The sequence below is a fragment of the Lepus europaeus genome, chromosome 1, assembly GCF_033115175.1.
Source record: "Lepus europaeus isolate LE1 chromosome 1, mLepTim1.pri, whole genome shotgun sequence".
In the NCBI taxonomy this organism is placed as follows: Eukaryota; Metazoa; Chordata; class Mammalia; order Lagomorpha; family Leporidae; genus Lepus; species Lepus europaeus.
In genome coordinates this window covers 155,784,335-155,805,835 of record NC_084827.1, presented here as the reverse complement: position 1 = coordinate 155,805,835, position 21,501 = coordinate 155,784,335, and the positions used below count along the sequence as shown (strand labels likewise).

Below are 21,501 nucleotides of genomic sequence, written 5' to 3'. Positions count from 1 at the left end.
GTTTCTTCAGGTCATTCCTATAGAGTGGTAAGAGAAGAAAAAAAATAATCAGAAACTTCTATGTGAAAATTTTGAAAATAAACTCTGAGAATAAAACCAAATAGCTGTGTTTTGAGTCTTGAATACTTCATTTAGATTATCATGAACAATTGTTGTAATGACATGACAATTGATCTTTACTGGAATAAGATAAAAATATCTTAACTATTGGAAGGGATCATTTTTAAGACATTTGAACAAAAACCAAGATAGAACATTTTATTTAATATATTGACTTGTGTGTTCATAAATATATGCCAGGTATTCTTTTGTGTAACAAATAAAGTTCAGAGTTTGCCTGAATCTATGTTGGATACTGTTTTCATTTATATATAAGTCTTTTGCAATTAAAACAAATTAACTTGAGAATGGCATTATGGCATATCAGGTTAGGCCGCCACTTTGACCCTGGCATCCTATGTGGGTGCCAGTTCTAGTCCTACTGCTATACCTACAATGCAACTCCCTGCTAATACTCCTGGGAAAGCAATGGAATATGACCCAATACCTGGACACCTGCACGTATGTAGGAGTCCTGGATAAAGGTCCTGGCTCCTGGCTTTAGCCTGGCCCAGCTCCTGCCGTTGCAGCCATCTGGGGAGTAAACCAGTGAATGGAAGATTCTTTCTTTCTGTTTCTCCTCTGTCTCTGTAACTCTGCCTTTCAAATAAAATAGATAAACCTTTAAAAAAATTCAAGTTATGAAACGAAAATATAATTCTTCCTGTATTAGTGACTTTCCAATTTATGTTAGGCTCTTGAGCAGAAATGCCTTTAGTTGAAAACCAAAATTTTTTTTAAATACATATTTAACTGGCATTCTCAAAAATATGATCTTAGATACACCAAAACATATCACAATGATGAGTTTGTGTCCAGACTGTAATTTAATTTTCTCAGCATAGGCTTTTATATCTTCAGAATATCCCATTTAGGAAAATCTAGTTGAATTATAGCAACATTTTAGTGTGCTATAGTACATAGAGCTGTCAGGAAACAACCTTTAGAATGAACTACTTTTTAAGATTATTATGCAGTTTTATATGACAATATAGCAGTCATAATCTTTGAAAGACAGGATTTCATTTCTAGAAGTAGTTACTCAGATTTTTCCCCCACGACCCCCTTAAAATTTCAAGACTTTAATTACAGTCATCCACTATCATTATTTCTGCTCAGTCATCTTGAGTAATGGTTTATTTTGCAAAAGCAAGTAATTCTTTTCTAAACTAATGTAGCTACATAGAGTAAGTCCTTCTAAAAATTAGGAATATAAAATATTAGATATTTTATTATGGAAAATACAGGAATGTGAGTAGTTTTTTGTTAGTTTCAATATCTATAATGGTTGCATAGTCAAATATTTATTAGGTACACCTATGAGTTTTGCTCCTGGTTATTTTCTGCAGCATACAAAATTTATAGACTTCAAAACTCTGAACACTGAAAACTCACTGAAAATGCTCTATTGTAGAACAAGAAATTGAAAACCACAAGTTTTACCATTCAAGCAAGGAAAAATTATCTTCGAAAACAATAAGTGATCAGTTTCAAAATTATATCTTTTGTAATATATTGGATAAACATTTTAACAATAAAAGTCTCCAGGCAACCTCTTGCTAATCTCAATTTGGTATTATACACACCTTTCATGTAATACTTAATGTACAGAACTTTGGGAGTATACGTTTGCTTACACACACTTTTTATTAATGCAATTTCCCATTCCCATCATTCTCACTGAAATTATCTGACCCAATTCTTTATCTTTCTCCTGTTCTTCCTGCCATGGCTATCCTTATCAGTTTCCAATTGCACTTCTATTCAATATCAACATTTTACCAGTACCCTGGCACTCCGGAAGTGTTAAGGTTCATATTTCTCCAGACCACTCTCATTTTTGCTTTACAGCAGTGGTTCCCAAATAATGATGATGTTTAGCAATGTCTAGTGATACTATCATGAATGGAGATAGTAGTAAGATTGCCACCTAGTGGATGGAGGCCAGGGATGCTGTTAAACATCCTGAAATACATGCAACAACCCCTACCACAATCTAGTATCTTTCCCAAAATGTCAGTAGTGCCACTGTTGGGAAAGCTTGCTCTAGAGAAAATGCTAAAAATAGAATTACAGTCTATAGCAATACAATTAAAGTATATATTTCACTTATTCATAGATCATAGTATAATTTAAACAATTGTAAATGTTCCCATATCAACACTTGGCATGTGTTCTCCATTCTTTGACCAAATTTTGCATTTTTAATTAAAAAGCATGTTGTGGCTACTCATTCCCAAGGATTAGCTTTATGAGCATGGTTTATTATTTAAGAATAAAACAAAGCAAAACAAAAATGTAACCTTTTTTAACCATGAAAAATGTTGTGTTATAGAACTAATGCATTTTTACTTGCATTACTTCTAAATGACTGGATTTGTAAAATGTAAATAAGATCTTAAACAACTGCTTTCCTATTTCTGTCTTTTATCTCCTCATATTTTTTTTCCATTCTGATTGACAGAACTCCCCTGATTGCAGCTGGAGTCATTGGTGGGCTTTTTATCCTGGTCATTGTGGGTCTGACATTTGCAGTGTATGTTAGAAGGAAGAGCATCAAAAAGAAGAGAGCCTTGAGAAGATTCCTGGAAACAGAGGTGAGTTGTTTATTTCTTCTTTTGATGTGCTTAACGATGTTCATTAGGTCTAGAAGATACTCAGTTTTCTTAACCCAAGTGAAAATTGTATTCAATATCCTGATGAAGGAATACAGCATGTTAAACAGAGCAGATGAACAATCAGAGTCTACAGAAAAAGTTGAGGAAGGTGCATGGCTTCAAAAGTAGATGGTAGGGGTCAGGGAAATTGTTGTACTGGAGAGAAAAGAAATCTATTTCTTCAGTGGGGCTCCTGTTAGCAAGCTGTCCATAGAGGGTATATCAAGAGCAACAAAACTGGAAAGTGGCTGGGGAGAGGATATCTCAGTGGTAGAACTAAGAAAGTGATAGAGAATTTTTCTAGTTCAAAATATAACCAGATAGGCAAGCAATGTATGGTTTAATTAAAATCATTCAATTGGCAACCAATGATATCATTATACCAGCAGTGAAATACTGAGCTTACAGGATAATCACAAAGCCCTTACAACTCAATTTATGGGATCCATTTAATATTATGCATAGTGCTTATTGTGAATATGTAAATTACCCATAAGTTATTATAATTTCTTTTATATTGCCACATTCAGTTCTCTAGCATGCAAGCTGATAGTTTTCTTTGTACAGAATATGAGAAAAACAATTTCAGGAAAATACTTTCTAAGGATTAGAATTTTCTGAAATTGTAATAGGCTGTCTCATCAATAGATACTCAAAACAAAGAGAGTCAATATACATGGAAAAATATGGTAGTAATCCATATGTTAACCTGGCTGTTTACAGAAAACCAACTTGACCACTTTCAACCTTGCACTTCCAAACCTTCACCTTTCACCAGAATGAAGTTTGGAAGGAACACATTGTTGTGCACATTTTCTGTTTAGCTAGGAGGCTAGAGCTGGATAGAATTTTTCCTCATTGACAGCTTGGGGCATTCAGTGAGAGAATTCTGAACATTAAAGTAGAGTTGGAGAGGAAGTAAAGTTTTTCAACAGCAGTGGACATCCAGATAACTGAATTTAAAAAAGAGAAAGTAGTCTATTAACCATGTACAGGAAAAGTTCATTGCTATGAAAAGAGTGGTGTTGAATTTGTTTGTTTGTTTTTGTTTTGTTTTGCTTTTTAACGAGGTACTTTTTAAGAATGACCTGGAGGGTCCAGTGCTGTAGTTAAGTGGGTTAAGCCACCTTCTACAGCATCGGCATTGCACATGGGCACCACTTCGAATCCCAGCTGCTCCAATTCCAGGATAGCTCCCTGATAATGTGCCTGGAAAGCAGCAAAAGATGGGCTAAATGCATAAGCCCCTGCTCCTGGCTCCCAGCCCTGGTCACTGAAGCTATTTGGAGAGTGAACTCTCTCTTCTGTCTCTGTCTCTCCCTTTCTCTTTCTCTGTAGCTCTTTCAAATAAATAAATATATATATTTTTTTTTCTTTAAAAAAAAGAATGACCTTGAAATTTCGATTTCCTTACTAGGTAAACGTGTACTGGTGTTATGAACTGATTTTTATTTTCTAAAAAAAAAAATTGCTTAGGGCCTGATTATTTTAAATTTAAGATCTTTCTACACCAACTGCAATAGAAGAATAATTTTTAAAAGGATCACTTTAACTTCTTAAATATTGAAGTTAGGACTCTGCATCAGAGATGAATAAATTGTTTAAGTATAATATATTGTTGGAATGCTTTTAAAGTATAATACAGTGTAGGCAAACTTTTAAAGATAATATACTTTCCCCAAATCATATTTTTCTAGGTTCTTTCTTCTGTTACAAGCATAAAATTAAAAACTATACTTTTAAATACAAGATAGACTATAAGCTTGAAGCTTTGGTAGATGCTTTCTTTCAAAAATGTATTGATAATATGTGAGTCTGTCCCTGAAAGACTGACACATTCACTGCCTAACATATGCCAGACAGCACTCCAGAATTTTCCAGCTATGCTATCTCATTCCCTTTCTCTGTCCTCTAAGGTAATTATTGTTGCACCTAGTTTACAGATGGGAAGTAAGGAGCCAAGTGTGGCAGGTTAATTACTTCTAAGTCTGTGAGAGGCAGCACTGGTGTACAGTCCTCAGATTTTAATCCAGTCCTCTTTCCACCATTTCACTGTTGGCTCACAATGTAAAATACACTTCCTTTAAAGATGCTATATTCAAATTCTGGAGAAAGTATGTCTGTAGAATTTTTTAAATGATACCCATGGTTAGTTTGTAGAAACTAAACATCAGAGACAAAACTGTGAAGTTTTTAAAAAATAAAATTTTGGGCCGGCGCCGTGGCTCAACAGGCTAATCCTCTGCCTAGCGGCGCCGGCACACCAGGTTCTAGTCCCAGTCGGGGTGCCAGATTCTGTCCCGGTTGCCCCTCTTCCAGGCCAGCTCTCTGCTATGGCCCGGGAGTGCAGAGGAGGATGGCCCAGGTGCTTGGGCCCTGCACCCCGTGGGAGAAGCACCTGGCTCCTGGCTTCAGATCAGCGTGGTGCGCCGGCCGTGGCAGCCATTGGAAGGTGAACCAACGGCAAAAGGAAGACCTTTCTCTCTGTCTCTCTCTCACTGTCCACTCTGCCTGTCAAAAATAAATAAATAAATAAATAAAATTTTGGCATGAGAGAAGACATATATATGTAAAGTTCAAAGTACTGAAGCCTTCTCTCCAAGTTTGAATGTGACATTATATGACTTTGGCATGTGATTTTGAAAGAGGATTCATAAATCTTATTCATTTTCCAAATAGTGTATGCAAGTCAAAATCCACCAAACAACTCCTGTTTAGAAGTTGTCTTCAAACCCAAAGGGTGTTCTCATATACAATTTAGTGATTTATTTCTGAAAATTTTAAAATGTGAGTTGAATACAGTTATATATAATCACATTTATACTTTTTACACCCTAAATCTGAAAATTAAATAAAAGCACGTTCCCAAATTGTTAGAAAAAAACTCTTATTGATACTTTTTAATATATTTGTCCTAAATTCCTGTTACTGCTACACTCACCAACACTCAAGACTGTTCCACTAATTAAGTAGGCCATGATGTTCACAGAAGCATGATAATAATACCCAAGCTGGAAGGCTACAGTGCACTTAGCCTTGTAAATAGACATTTTGAAATACAGTGGTGGTTTCAAGACAATTTGAGTAGGAGTAGCCCTTAATTATTTCCTTATGCTGAGAAAGAACAGGCTATTTATCTGTGTTTAAAGTTTAGTTCTTTTTTAACTTAAAAAAAAAAATCCTCCTGTTTCGCCCACTTGCCTCTTTCCTCAAGCATTGACAAAAACTTTTACCATAGGATATAAGCTTGATGGTAGCCAGCCTCTCTCTTGTGTAAATTTTTTTTCTCATTTATGCAAGGAAATGGCACACATTCTCATACATTTTGCTTGCTTTCATCCTCTCCAGCTCAATGACAACTTAACTCTGACATCTAAAAGTATCAGGCTAATTTAGCATCTTTGGGCCACACCCAGCCCACTGCATGACATGGTGTTCTGCACTTTAATCTCACCTTTCAGACCTAACTCCTGATTGTATTCCATTATGTTTTCCTCTTTCTCCCTGATTCTGTGCCCAAACTATTTTGCACAGTGGCGCTTCCCTCCTAATGTCAATATATTTTCATTACCTTGAGATTGATATTCAAGTCTTTCTTTAGGAAGCCAAAGCTAATGGTGGGCCTCCCTTCCCAATGATTGTTTTGTCCCTTTGCATTCTGTAGCATTCACTTGTGAGCGCGAATGCTATGATTTATCATAGAATGCTTGATCTAGGAGGTACACTAGGGCCCTGCTCTTAAAATGTACTCAGTGACTCCCATCATATATAGCAATTCTGTAAAAGTGCAAAATTTTGGTCCTGCTCCAGACCTACTGAACCAGGATCTCCATTTTAACCAAGAACCTTGGGAAATTCATGCCTACACTAAAGTTTTAAAACTACTGTCCTAGGATACAATATTTGCATTATGCTTGTTTTTGTCCTCATCTATTGTTTGTCTTATCTTCCCAGCTAGACTTAAATCACTAGTGTTTCCTATTTGTGTATATGCATCAGATTTCCTAGACTAGTTTGCCTCAAGATGGGCACATATTTATTTCCTGTGTTTATCCCAGCCACGAGTGGGAGAAGAGAAGGGACAGATTCTGAAGGAGTGCCTAGACGTGAGTCTGTAGCAGTTGAGAGTGGTCCATGTAGGCCGGCGCCGTGGCTCACTAGGCTAATCCTCTGCCTGCGGCACCAGCACACCGGGTTCTAGTCCCGGTCAGGGCATCGGATTCTGTCCCGGTTGCCCCTCTTCCAGTCCAGCTCTCTGCTGTGGCCAGGGAGTGCAGTGGAGGATGGCCCAGGTGCTTGGGCCCTGCACCCCATGGGAGACCAGGATAAGCACCTGGCTCCTGGCTTCGGATCAGCATGGTGCGCTGGCCATTGGAAGGTGAACCAACGGCAAAGGAAGACCTTTCTCTCTGTCTCTCTCTCTCACTGTCCACTCTGCCTGTAAAAAAAAAAAAGAGAGAGAGAGAGTGGCCCATGTAACAAGAATGTTGTTTGTCACAGACAAATATGTTTGTATGTCTTCACATGTCTGCCAGAGAACCAGAGAGGGAGAGAAGGCGTGCTTATTGGAGTGAAAGTTGTACAACTTCCTTCTTGTTGCTTTGTAGTTGGTGGAGCCCTTGACTCCCAGTGGCACAGCACCTAATCAAGCTCAACTTCGGATTCTGAAAGAAACTGAGCTCAAGAGGGTGAAAGTCCTTGGCTCTGGTGCTTTTGGAACCGTTTATAAAGTAAGTGCAATTATGTAAGTTTATTTCAGCCTAGACAAAAAATATAGCCAAGGTGATTGATTGATTTAGACAGCCTGATTTCTTTTTAAAATTCAGAGAGAAAGATATTTATAGTATTGGGAAGATGCTGCACAAATGAATTCATTATTTTTTTATTAAATAAGCTAGGATGAATACTGTCTTAATAGAAAGGTGGGAAAGAATAGTACAAAGCCAAGTGTAATTCTTTGACTTTCTGAGCCCCTCTCAATACCATCTTTCCCTTTGGCAAATCCAAAATACCCATCCTCAGGCCATTTCCCTTTCCACCTGTGTAGTTCTCTGTGGAATCGCAGACATCCTCTGCCATGTACCATAACCTTTTGCTCTTCTTTTATTCTTTTCTCATCATTCTAGGTCGACTGCCTGATCTCTTTAGACTCCACAGGGATGTGCTGATGTGTTAAAGGGCTAGAACAATGTCCTAAATCATATCTGACTACTTAGTTACATAGTTTAATGGTTACCAATCAGTTCTCCTGGTTTTGATGCTCTTGCCATATTTACAAACTATAAAATTGCCTTTATATGCAAAATCTAAGTCAGATAGAAGGAAAGACATATATAAGACACATATCTGAGAATGGATAGTACAAATGATGGAATTTGTGTTTGCTTGTTTAACAGAGAAAAGGCGAAAAGAGTGAGAGAGAGAAGGATTTTCCATCTGTTGGTTCATTCCCCAAATAAGTACAACAACCAGGTCTGGGCCAGGCCAAAGCCAGCAGCCAAGAATTTCATCCTGGCCTCCCCCGAAGATAGCAAGGGCATAAGCAGTAGGGCTGCTTTCTGTTGCCTTCTCAGTACATTAGCAGAAAGGATAATTTGAAAGCAGGGCGTCCAGGAATTGAACTAGCATTTTGATAGGGGATGCCCTGCGACTCAACGCGGGCCATAGAATTTTAGTGCACACATTTTGTTCAATGAAATTTGAAATTAATAAATGATTGATCAATTTCCATAGGTATTATGAAAGCTTATTTAATATCTTTTCTAATCTCCAAATTGGAGATTTTATAATTCAAGACTAAGTCCTACCTAAAATTTTATCACAAGGAATTTAGCTTGTTAATTTTCATGTCTTTTTTGATGTCAGGACCAATAAATTAAAATTTGAGATTTAGTGATTTTTTTTTCCTCCTCATGATCTCAAATTTGCATCTGTGTTTATTTGGGACAATATGCTTTTTAGTAAATGTTATATAATCTATGTACTCTTGTGTTTTATCAAAATCTTTGTCTTTATTTAAAAGTTTGAATTCAGAAATGCTATTATTTAGTTGATTCTTGTACTACCCACAATGTCTACCAGCATTATAGTTTCTCAATGCATAGTCCTTTCCAGATATTTTAATTATATTTTTACAGGATGATAGAATAAACAATGACTCAGAAAAATACTTTGTATTTACTTCAGAGATGATAAAAAGCTTTCATGCACACACAGTTTAATACTATATACTAATTCATATTTTCAGTACTCCCTAGTGCTTGCTTGTGAAAACTAATTCTTAAATAACTACCTCAAAAACTAACTCTTAAATCAATATGAACTTGAGGAATGTGAGAATATACTTTGTAATATCTTAGTTGTAGAATAATTAGATAATATTAAAGCCTAAGAGAATTTCCTATAGTGCTTAGCTTAATATTCCAAATTACAGATAAGACAATAGGAACTTTAAAAACAGAATAGCCAACTCAAAATCTTGTGATATCATCCAAATCAGAAACTGTTATTCTAGTCTACTTCAATGCTTTCTTCACTATTTAACATTTTTTTAATACACACATATTGAATTTGATAGTAATAGGGCTGGCACTGTGGCGCAGTGGGTTAATGCCGTGGCCTGAAGTGCTGGCATCCCATATGGGCGCTGGTTCATGTCCCGGCTGCTCCTCTTCCGGTCCAGCTATCTGCTATTGCCTGGGAAAGCAGTAGAAGATGGCCCAAGTGCTTGGGCCCCTGCATCCGCATGAGAGACCCGGAAGGAGCTCCTGGCTCCTGGCTCCTGGCTCCTGGCTCCAGGCTTCGGATCAGCACAGCTCCGGCCGTTGTGGCCAATTGGGGAGTGAACCAGCGGATGGAAGACCTCTCTCTCTCTGCCTCTCCTCTCTCTGTGTAACTCTGACTTTCAAATAAATAAATAAATCTTTAAAAAAAATTGGTAGTTATATAAAACACTTTGAAAAACAGACTACATATATAACTCATCTTTACACAAAGAAAGCCTGTAGAATTTTTGCAGAGTAATTTATATAACAGGTGCTAAATAAATGTTTGCATGAAATAATACATAAATACTAAATTATTTTTAAGAAATTAATGGATTCAGATGTCTAATCAGATTTTATTATTGCTGCTACAAATGTTTTATATGTAATAAGCTAGATTTATTTTTTTTTTTCTGAAAGGGTATTTGGGTACCTGAAGGAGAAACAGTAAAGATCCCTGTGGCTATCAAGATTCTCAATGAGACAACTGGTCCCAAGGCCAATGTGGAGTTCATGGATGTAAGTATAGAAACCCAGGCAATCATAGTTGTATGTATTAATAAATTTACTGCTTTGAGATTTAAAAAATGCTCTATAACTTACAAAGTTTCTTCCCTAAATGGTATGACTTTAGAGTTAAAGAAACTTTAATACCAGTTGAGATCACTTTTGGTTCACTGATATCTAACTAGATAGTGACCTAGAATTTGCCTTTGGAATTTGAATCTATTTGCAGTTTCCAAGATGAATTTTATACATGTTGAGTGAGAGACATAATGTTTTCACATATATTGTTAAATTTAGGTGAATATCTTTCTAATGAAAACAATACATAATTTGCACTGCATGCATTTTTTAGAAACTATAAACAAACGATTGCATTTAATAATCAAATATTGTGGGTATTTTAAAACTGGTTACACTGAACAGTATTAGGACGCTGTGTTGATGTAATGATAGTAATAATAAGTCAATAATATTTACAAAGTGCTTCCTGTTCTAGGTAAATAGTATTTACTAAGTTTTCATCATATGACATGCACTGTTATAAATAATTCAGAAATTTAATCTTGACAATTTAATCCAAGGTCACAAAGTATGGAAATGGCAGATCTATTTAAGCTAAAGTTGCAAGTTTGAATAGAAGTTAACCAATGTTTTCTAAAAGACCCAGAGTCTTCTCTGTGGCAACTTCTCAACTCTGTCCTTTTGGGTGGGAAAGCAGCTATCATCAACAGTTAAAATAAAACAATTAGTGTGACTTTGTCCCAATAAAGCTTTATTTAAATAAATAAGCTGCAGACTACACTTGGTCTGAGGGTCACTCCTACCTTTCAAGTGCTGTGTAGTTAACTGCTATGCCAAATTGCATTTTTGGAATAGGGATGATGATTTGAAAAATTAGTTGGACTGCTTCATTTCATAATTATCTATTTATTTGAAAGCTATCAATATTAGCTTCTATAGTGTTAGTCTATTAAATTTAACTCAAAAACCAATCTGAGTCAGATGGAAATTACCCAGTGAAACTTTACTCTTTAATTCAAATTCAAAAGACATGACTCTATAGGTAGAAAGTTACAACTATAGAATAACAGGAGCATGTTAAAGGATAAAAGTGCTTTATAAGGTCAATCAGAATTTTAAGGTTTTCCTTAGCAAAAATTGTGGATTGAGTGCTTCAGCAAATTTCAGAAAGCTGAATGGAATAAAACTATATATGAAGCAGGCTGTTATTTTTTCACATTCAACACAAGATCTCTTATCAGGGGTTCTATCAGAGAGCCATATGAGTTCTTTCTGTATCTTTTAGAATTATGTCTTCAGTAATAATGATTTTGATTTTCAAATGACCTTTCTATGAAAGGTGATGCAAGCATATGTACTTGATTTTCTTTTTTTAAAGGGTAGACCCTGATATATTTTTACCCGGTTTCTTTTATAAGCCCTTTTGTATATTTTATAGGTGCTCAGTCTATGACCTTGAATAATTGGTTTAGGAATATTCCTAACCATCTTGTAAAAACTTTTTAACTTAGTATTGGTTATTATGTAGTAGAACTGATAATCAACTGATCCAAGCTAGCCAGTCTGATCAGTTCTGTGCCTTATTAGTGCTATTTTAAATATGAATTGTGTTGCTTAACTACCAACACCTATGTAAGAAACATTGAGTCCAGTAACTAAATTATGTTCCTTTCTACAAATTTTGAAATGTTTTAACAGTCTTTACAGCTAAATCTCCTGGCTTTTATATTAAAATCTGGAAGTGAAGCTTTTCCGGATGTTGTCCCAATCACTCAATTTGATCTTACCACATTTATAAGTTGGTTAAAGGAATTTTTAAAGAAAATAGAAATTATAAGGAAAACTTGCAAGTGGAAACACTGTAGTACACATACAAAACTCATATAAAAAAGATCTTGTACAGCCTAGGCTACAGCCAAAACTGACATTCACAAGAATTCTAATAAACTCTGCTGGAGGTTTGCACAGCCATTTTTGTCATATTTCCATGGAAACAGACTGGCAAAAGGGGGTTAAGAGGCTATAAAATAATCACCAAAAAAAGAAACTCTAAAAACCTCATCATGATTTTGAATTATTATTTGAAAGCTCCTAACCCCATCATTTTTTCTTGATCTGAACTCTATTCCCATGGAAACAGAAGTGGTGATGGCAGCTTGAAGTCTTCGATTTCTGCAGAATTTCAGATGAGGCTCTGATTGAGCCATGAAAGGAATCATTTTCCTAGATGTTAATGGACTTGGTAACCACCAGACTCAAAAAGTTTGTTCTTTTTGGAACTAAAAAGCAGTAATATTTTGATGATGTCTTTTCTACTTGTGAATAGATGCTAGAAAATTAAAAGACTGATGGACTGCTGTCAGCAGAGCCTCCATCACTGTCAGGTAGAAACACTTCCTACTATTTCGGTGACTTCTTTTGTAACATAATAAGGATAGTATCACAGTTATTAAAGCACAGTTTAACTAGTAACTCAACCATGAATTCAGTATTTTAAGAAGGTTGGCACTATGTTAATGTGGACATATACTTACATTTTATATATACAATTTTTGCTCATCTGATATGTGTGCAGATCATTCTAAGTATTTGAATAATATATCAAACCACAATATCATGTTTTGTATAAGCAAAATTATTTATAATGTGGACCTAAGGATTCAATTAAAATTTACAAATACCTCAGAGTTACTAAGATAATAGAAATGTATTTGATATATGTCTGAATTTGGGTTCTTCAAGGAGCAGAATTCATGAAACAAGAATTTGAGAGAAAGTAGTTTATTTTAGAGGTAAGAGTTTTTAATATATATATATATATGTGTGTGTGTGTCTATTCCATTGTTTTCCAAAAACAATGGAAAATGAATACTCTTAGTAAGCATTAGACTTAGCTGTCCTCTAACTTTACACTTAAAGTAGAATATTCCAGATTCAATAATTACTACCCTTATATTAATTAGATATAGCTGTACTTCACTGGATCTTATAATATATGACAGGAATGCAATGACTAAATATACAGAATTTTCACCATATCCAACACATATATTGATATCCAAGGGCAAGGGAGACAAGACTTTTATATTTCCTTAGAATTTTTATTAAAGGGAAAAATAAATAAGAGGCAGTTTGTACTCTATTAAATGTTACACTAAAAGCAAGAAAAGGAGAATTTGGTCACAGGGCTGTTACTTAGCTCACCCGAATATGTCTAATGGATTTATAATGACAATAATAACATACCAGTAGTGAATAGCTGGTACATTCTTCATTCCCATAATGGAAGATCACATTGAACAACATTAAGAAAATGAGTCCAAAGGTCCACCTTCATAAGAATGCTTGCATTTACTCATTCCTAGTTCTCGCTTCAAAAGCCACCATTTCACTGGGGAAATGCAGGGTTTGTGTATGTGGGGAAATGTTGTGGGGAGCAGTTGTTTGTTTTGTAAGGCCACCAAATGCTGTGAGTACATGTTTAAGAAATGATGTGATTGAGCAAGATTCCTGGAATTAAGAGCTCTGGTCTGCTAAAAGCAGACAGGTTCTTCAGTGTTCCCACAACTCTTTGTTTTTCCCGGTAAGCCTAATATAAGTTGACATCATATTTAAATGTTTTGCCTAAATTATTTGTTTCCTTAAAAAAAAAAAAAACAAGCTGAGGATGAAAGAAATTCTGTAATTATCCTAAATTCCAATGACTGATCAACAATACTGGGTTAGTGCTTACGTGAATCTTCTGGGCTTCATTTTCAGCTTTCCCACATCAAGTTCCCACATGGTTCACAATAAGGTGCTTCAAGGCAGTCTGTTTTAAATCAGCCAACTTTTTTTGTTTAAATGGTGATATTGATTTCAAAAGAAAAATAAATTGGTTCCTTCTTCTTATACCAAAAGAAATTTCATTTTTCTTATATAACTGTTTTCTGAAGTTCATGAAAATTGTGTTTATATTATTTCTCTTTTCTGGATTGCCTTTATGATATTCAGTATTTTGATTGGAGTTTTCAGCTCTAATTGATGTAATATTAACAGTGTGAGATGAATGCAATTTATGGGAAGTTTGTATTTTCTCTCAGGTAACAGCAGACTTGCATAATGACTGAAAAATATATTTTGTTCTGTAACATTTTCACCTTACAAAATTTCACATGTTTGGCTTCTCATAGTTAACAGTAACACTTAGCCAGATCTTATGTCATACTAAATCACTGATTTTCTAAAAATGGATATTATTTAGTTTAATTATTTCTTTTTGGTTTGTAGGTTTTGTTCATTTGCTTTTATGACTGTAATTCATGAATTTTGGGGATGAAAAATTTCAGAATTTCTTTTTATTAGGTCTATTACTTATATGTCACAAAATTCTATACTATTTACATGATCTTGAAAATTTAGTTAACCAATTTTCTTTCCGTAAGAAAAATTACAGCTAAAATAATTAAGGAAAGTTATTTTGATTTTAATGGTAAAATTATACTTCAGAAAGAGTATCCATAAACTACATAGGAAATAGAATTTGGAGTCTTTCAAAGTTCAACTAAAAAGGAAAAGAAAAGCAAAGACAAGCAAAATTCCCCAGTCACTAAAATAAATCATTGCAGTTATAGTTCACTTCATTGGCTCTTATTCATATTTTTGAGCTATATAGAACCCGCTTGTCAGCAAAAACACCATCTGAAGTCAGTTTTGGACACTCTGTTGCCTACCTACATCTCTGTGCCCCTCCAGTATATCCTCTTTGTGTTGAATCTTTCCAGTCTTTTACTATCCTTCTGCTGCCGCCCATTCTCCTGTCCCTTTATAGTCAACATAGATTCATGACTCATCGTTACAATCCCATTTGTAGAAAAACCTTCATCTTCCCTGCTTCTCTAAATCATGGAGGCAGTAGCAATCCTGGAAATATTGAAATTTCTTAGTGCCAGAGTCCAGATTTCTTTTCTTTTTTAAAAAAGGGTTTATGTATGTATGTATGTATGCACAAGTGACAGAAAAAGAGAGAAAGACAGGAAAGAGAGAGACAGAGAGAGAGAAGAGAGAGATCTTCGATCTACTGGTTCACTCCCAAATGCCCACAAAATCAGGGCTGGGCCAGGCCAAAGCCAGTAGCAAGGAACTTGATCCTGTTTTCCCACTTGGGTGCCAGGGACCCAAGTACATGGGCCATTACCCACTGGTTTCCAAAGTGCATGGGCAGGAAGCTGGATGGGAAGCAGAAGAGTTAGTACTTGAACTGGCACTCTGATATGGGATGACAACATCCCAAGTTGTGCCACAACACTGGCCACTATATTTTCTTTTCAATCTACATATTTTCCATATATCAGCTCACTAGATTATCAAATCCCATCATTCATCTGTTTTGTAGATCTGACATCATCCCCATCCTTGTGATCACCACATTGAAATCGCAGAAGGATTTCAAATTTAACATCTCCAGAAAGGACGAAGACATCCTTTCTTCTAATTTCTTCTAATTCTCTTCTGCTGTTAGTGTTACTATTTTGCACCTCTACCCACCCAATTGTCCTTACTAGAAATTTGAGATTTACTTTTGACTGTCAAAGGCCCTCAAACTATCCACTTTTAATTCTAGTTCAAATGTTTTTGTTCTATGACAAAAATATAAATGGAGCACTTCTTCTTTTTGTATTTTGCTGCCACGATCCATTAACTAACTCAGTTTGGATAATGAAGCTACTTTCTAATTTGATCTCCCAACTTTTTAATACAAAGTTCAAATTATGTTATTCATGTGTATAAAATCCTTTACTACTTCCATTAAAGTAAAATACCAGATGCTTCGTTTTCAGAGCCCCTGATTGCTTCCCCACTGATCTTTCTTTTCCCTCCCTTTCTTTCACATCGTTTAAACCAGAGCAGTCATTGCTTTGGCCTGAGTGTTCATTCCCCAGTTAGAGCTAATCAAATCCTAATTATTCTTGTTTCTCAACTTAAATATACTTTCTCAAAAATCTGTCTGTTGACTCCACCACTATACTTCTATTGGCAAGCACAACAAAAGGACACAGTTAAGACTGAATTTTTTTTTTCTGACTTTTTAAACGTTTCTATTATTCTTGCTTGAAGCCCTCACTTATTCTAACCTAATTAATCTCCGAAGTAGTCTCCCTGTCAGCTGTCTTATCTGTGTCTGGCACATTGTACCTGGATCATTTTCCTTATTATTTGTATTTCTCTTCCCTGATTTCTTTCTACAAATTCAATTTAAACATTGTTAGGAATCTAGAGCACAAAACATATCACTGAGAAATAAGCCTTCATTTTTGACTCTGTAAAAGCGCTCATGTACCCGCTGAAATCCCTTAAACAGGAAAACCCCTGAAAGACTTTCTCCTGCATACAGGAAGCCAGTAGCCTGCCTTAGTTCTCACACAGAAATCAATTGCACATAACCTTTTGACTGCTTGTCTGTGAATGCATCCATTATATCAGCATCAGTACTAGGATTCATTTTCCGGCTCTTACTCTTGACTTACTTGGATCCTCTGTAGTATTTTTTTTTTTTTTATTTTCGTCTACTTGGGGAGTCTAGTGACAGAGAGAGCGCACTACTGTCTGCTGGTTCACTCCTCAAGTTCCCACAACATCCAGGCCCATCCAGGGCCAAAACCAGGAGCCAGGAACTCCATCCAGGTTTCCCACATGGGCAGTAGGGGTCCAAAGACTCTAGAGTGACTATCCCTACCTCACAAGATGTATTACCAGAAATATGGATCCGAAGAGCAGTAGCTGGGAATCAAAGCTGGTACTCTGGCCGGCGCCGCGGCTCAGTAGGCTAATCCTCCGCCTTGCGGCGCCGGCACACCGGGTTCTAGTCCCGGTCGGGGCACCGATCCTGTCCCGGTTGCCCCTCTTCCAGGCCAGCTCTCTGCTGTGGCCGGGGAGTGCAGTGGAGGATGGCCCAAGTCCTTGGGCCCTGCACCCCATGGGAGACCAGGAGAAGTACCTGGCTCCTGGCTTCGGATCAGCGCGGTGCGCCGGCCGCAGCGCGCTACCGCGGCGGCCATTGGAGGGTGACCCAACGGCAAAAGGAAGACCTTTCTCTCTGTCTCTCTCTCACTGTCCACTCTGCCTGTCAAAAAAAAAAAAAAAAAGCTGGTACTCTGCTATGGGATGTGAGTGTCTAAAACATCAAGTTTAATCTGCTGCACCACAATGTCCTCCCCTTCACAGCAATTTTGGATAGTTTTTGCTCCCCAGAGCAAAATATGTTGTTACAATCCCTTCCAAACCCTTGTTTCCTGCTTGCTTATTTCTATTCCAATGGAGATAAAGAAGCAAGGATAGGATCCTGTGTAAAAAGGAAAAAACAGTGATTTTTGTCACAGATTTTTGCAAAAGTAAGTGAAAGTAATTGAAGTCATTGCTAGTTAACAGTTTAGTAGCTACTCTAAAATTTGAACTTTATATATTGCCTTGATGGTCAATAAATAAAAGTGTTTGAAACCAGACAAAGTACTTGACAAATTTTTGCATTCCAATACATTTAATTTCTCCCTTGAAGACCTCAAAGAGAGTGCTCAAATCCAAAGCAGATTGCTGTCTGCAAACTTCAATCATAATTTAGTAAATTCTGAGTGCTTCTATTTATCCATGGCACTTATTAAATTTGTATGAATGGAAGGATATGTCTCAAGAGCACATAGTCTTCTGCACCAGTATTCAAATTCATGAATAGAAATCAGTAGTCAATAGAAGGCCTGGCTTTCCAAACTAAAGGTATCCTCCAGTTTTCTGTTCTCTAATCATTACAATGGATAATTTCATATATGATTAGAGGATGTGTTACAGAGCAGGAAGAAAATTAGACCGACCATGTGGAATTGCTAACTCCAAATTGAATAATATTTCACAATAAGGATGACTTAGACAATTTTTGCCCAAAATGCTAACAAAGATCAGAAAATAGAATTTTCACAAAATCAGCAATTTTAGACATATCAGATCTTCATATGAATTGCTTTGTTAATAATATGTTTATATATTGAAGAATACAAGATGTTGTTTCTGTTAGGGGGGAGATCATCTTCATAACTTCCTGGTTTACATTATATGTCATACAGACTTACGTGACGTGATTGCGTGGTAGTTGTTCATAAAGCAGTGATTTGGTTCAATGAGTGAAGGCTTCCCATGCTGTGATATTTGCCATGGGACACACACATATACACACACACACTCTCTCTCTCATTATATCTACCTAGTGTAGTGAGATATATATATATATTCTCTATATTCATATCTATCTATATATAAATATACACATACATTGTGGACACACACACACACACACACACTGTGAATTGGCTGAATGTTAAATCTACTCTTCATAATTTTTAATGTCCCTTTGTATGTAAAATGACACCACTGAGCAAGTCTCTATTGCATGATCACATGGTTTGTTTCATTAGAAGTGATATTACATAAGTACTTCACAAGGACGTCTCCAATTTTCATTACAGTACTTTTCTTAAAATGATTATTTTAAAAAGTCTTCATTCTACCTCCTATGACTGCTCTGTCAGTCAGATTTGTGTCTACTGTTTTCAAAGCACAGGCTGAACCTAAACAACCTGAAAATGGGTCTTTTTTTTTTTCTTTTGATTGCATCAAAAGAATTTCTGAACAGAAGCTCTATTAGTTCATTTTCTAAAACCCTTGTAACACCTAAGTAATGGTCATAGTGAGCAGGTCATCTGAAGTTAACACAGATCACCCCAGGCTGCTACAGACCTTTATGTTCAGATATTAACTTCACATTTAGCAGATTGGATTACATGGAGTAATTTATACACAGACTTGGCAAAATATTGTAGATTTAGCCAAGATACTAAGTAAACAGGAATGGACTTGAGTATTGTTTCATGTGTCATAATAACCTCTCCCCTTTTAACTGCAAGAGCTAATCTGTACAATATGGAAATTCATTACAGTATATTTGAACAAAAATCTTCATTCAATGATATATGAAAGCCAGAGTGAAAGAGAGGATTCTAGCACTGTTTTTCTTGATTAGTCTAGCATTCTAGCATGTCCTTTTAAAAAATATTTTCATCCATTTGGGAGAGAGAGAGAGAGAGAGAGAGAGAGAGAGAGAGGGAGGGAGGGTGAGAGAGAGAGAGAGAGAGAGAGAAATGTTTCGCATCTGCTGGTTTAGTCATCAAATGCCTGGGCAGGGCCAAGCCCGGAACTCAATCCAGGTCTCCCATGTTGGTAGCAGGGACTCCTGTACTTGAACTATGACCTGCTGACTTCCAATTTGTTTATTAACAGGCAGGCTGGATCAAAAACTTGGCATAATTTGAAGCGTGGCACTTTGACATGGCTTGCAGACACCCAATGCCTGCTCCTATCATGTCCTTCTTGATCATGTTTCACCATGAAACAAATATTGATAGCATAAATATTTTGAAAACACTTTCTAGAAGCAAATAAGTGAAATTACGATCAAATTTGAAAATTATAAAGTAATAAAGAAGTGTTTGTTGCTGCAGAAATGCCTGCAAAGGGGTATTCACTTGCCTATTTTGTGAGTACAGTGAAATTTACACCTAGAAATTAAATCCAAACCTAGTAAGGGTGCACAGAGCCTGAATTTGAATCGAAAGCTTTCCAGCTCCTTTTTACTGACTTCTCCTTCTATTATTTTTCCTCCTTTAAAAGATTACATTGCCCAAGTAAGACAATTTCCGTGAGTAATAGAACATATGGCAGTTAAATTGTAGAGTTTTGTTTCTTCTGAATTCTTGAGCTACCTGTTGTACTGATGGAAATCAAAATTTGCTCAAGAGGTTATCTGTTGACAGCCTTATCATTTTATTTTGGCTTATGAGGGCTCCCTATGACTTTTAAATCACTCACTCTCACTCCCAGATTAGAAATTCAAACTATATGTGACTTTCTTGAAAAAGAATAGATAAATCCTCTGGATTTGTAGCACAAACATGTCCGATACATGATATTACATGAATGTCTTAACTTCATCATTATCACTTTTCATGAACAAGGAATCTATATTTCTTTGAGCTTTTTAAAATGCAAGTTGTACTATACGTAATACATAAATAGCTTGCTTCCCCCATTCCTCCCAAGAAGGAACACATACCGAGATATTTTGGTGGAAAGGGTGTTTGACTTCATGGTTCAGACCCTTGGTAAAGATTCCAGCCTCCCATATCCAGTGCCTGAATTTGATACCCACCTCTGGTTCCTGACTCCAGCATTGGTTATGGTTCAAGGAATTGGGATCCTGCCAATTTTGTGGGAGACCTGATTGAGTTACTAGCTCTTCCCTTTGGCATTAGGCCAGGCAGTCCCAGGAATCTGGGGAATTATCCAGCAAATGGAAGGTCTCTCTTTCTCTTTAAAAAATATACTCTTTTAGACATTTCTATATGCTACTACAGTTTCTAAGAAGCCTTCTTTCTAATGTCTTTCACTTGCAGTTTATGTATGGTTTGACACAGTGTGATTAGAGAAGAAAGAGCACCTCTGAGGGAGTCAAATTATAAAACCAGTTTGACACAGAAGAATAAACAATCAGTGAGGGTCCTTTATCTTACAACTAAAAAGAGTGGGGTTTTTTGAATGATCCTTGCCACTGCAATTTTATCTAGGATTTTGATCCACTTACACATTGACTCTAACCTCTCTGAACTTAAATGTTCCATTATCTGTGAGGAAATAATTAGAAGCTGGAAGGACAAGTCTGCATATGTGGAGTTCCCAGGGAGTCCTTAAGCTCATTGAACCAAGAGTTTGATGGATACTGGTCAGCTGATATTGGACCAGCAGCTAATAATAATTGAAAATGCTGCTTAGCTAGGTGAGAAAGTTAACTTGAGGAAAATGAAAATGAAGCATTTGGGATTTATGGTTAGAAATAAATTACTGTTTTTCATTTGTTTCCTGGTAAGAAAGTAGCCAAGGGAGCCAGTTATTTTCTCTCTTTTTTTTATAATGTATAATTAAGATCTAAAGAGCCATTTGATTTCAGTTATATTCCCTATTATTTTTTTATATCCCTACAAAATATTTTATTTTTTTCTTTGTAGTTCTATGCTTCAAAATACAGCATTCTATAGTTTTTAACATAATGTTGAATTTAAAAGAGAATAAATTCTGACCTATATTAGGACAGTCAATTCCAAATCATTCTCAACTTTGGCTTTGTATTTTTGCATTCCAAATAGGCTGTATATATCTTTGTTTGTAAGCTGTTCCATATCTGTAATACCCGATTACTGAGTACCAAGTTTGCTGTGAAAAATTTGAAAGGATGGTTTACGATAGGTTTATGTTATTTTTTAATGGACTTTTGTGAAACATCTGCCATGTGCCTAGTCTTGTGTATGTATTCTAGCGTTTAAAAATGTAACTAACATGACATTGCCTTCACTTCAGTGATGTTGAAGTTTGTAGCA

General features: G+C 36.1%; 1 protein-coding gene across 1 annotated transcript in view; it reads left to right on the top strand.

Moving 5' to 3' along the window:
* ERBB4 (erb-b2 receptor tyrosine kinase 4) overlaps positions 1-21,501 on the top strand; it is an 812,545-nt gene that overhangs the window by 562,230 nt on the left and 228,814 nt on the right. The window contains exons 17-19 of the mRNA XM_062197030.1: positions 2,564-2,696; positions 7,364-7,486; positions 9,941-10,039. Coding sequence (XP_062053014.1) covers positions 2,564-2,696; positions 7,364-7,486; positions 9,941-10,039 — 355 coding nt within the window. The remainder of the gene's footprint in view (positions 1-2,563; positions 2,697-7,363; positions 7,487-9,940; positions 10,040-21,501) is intronic.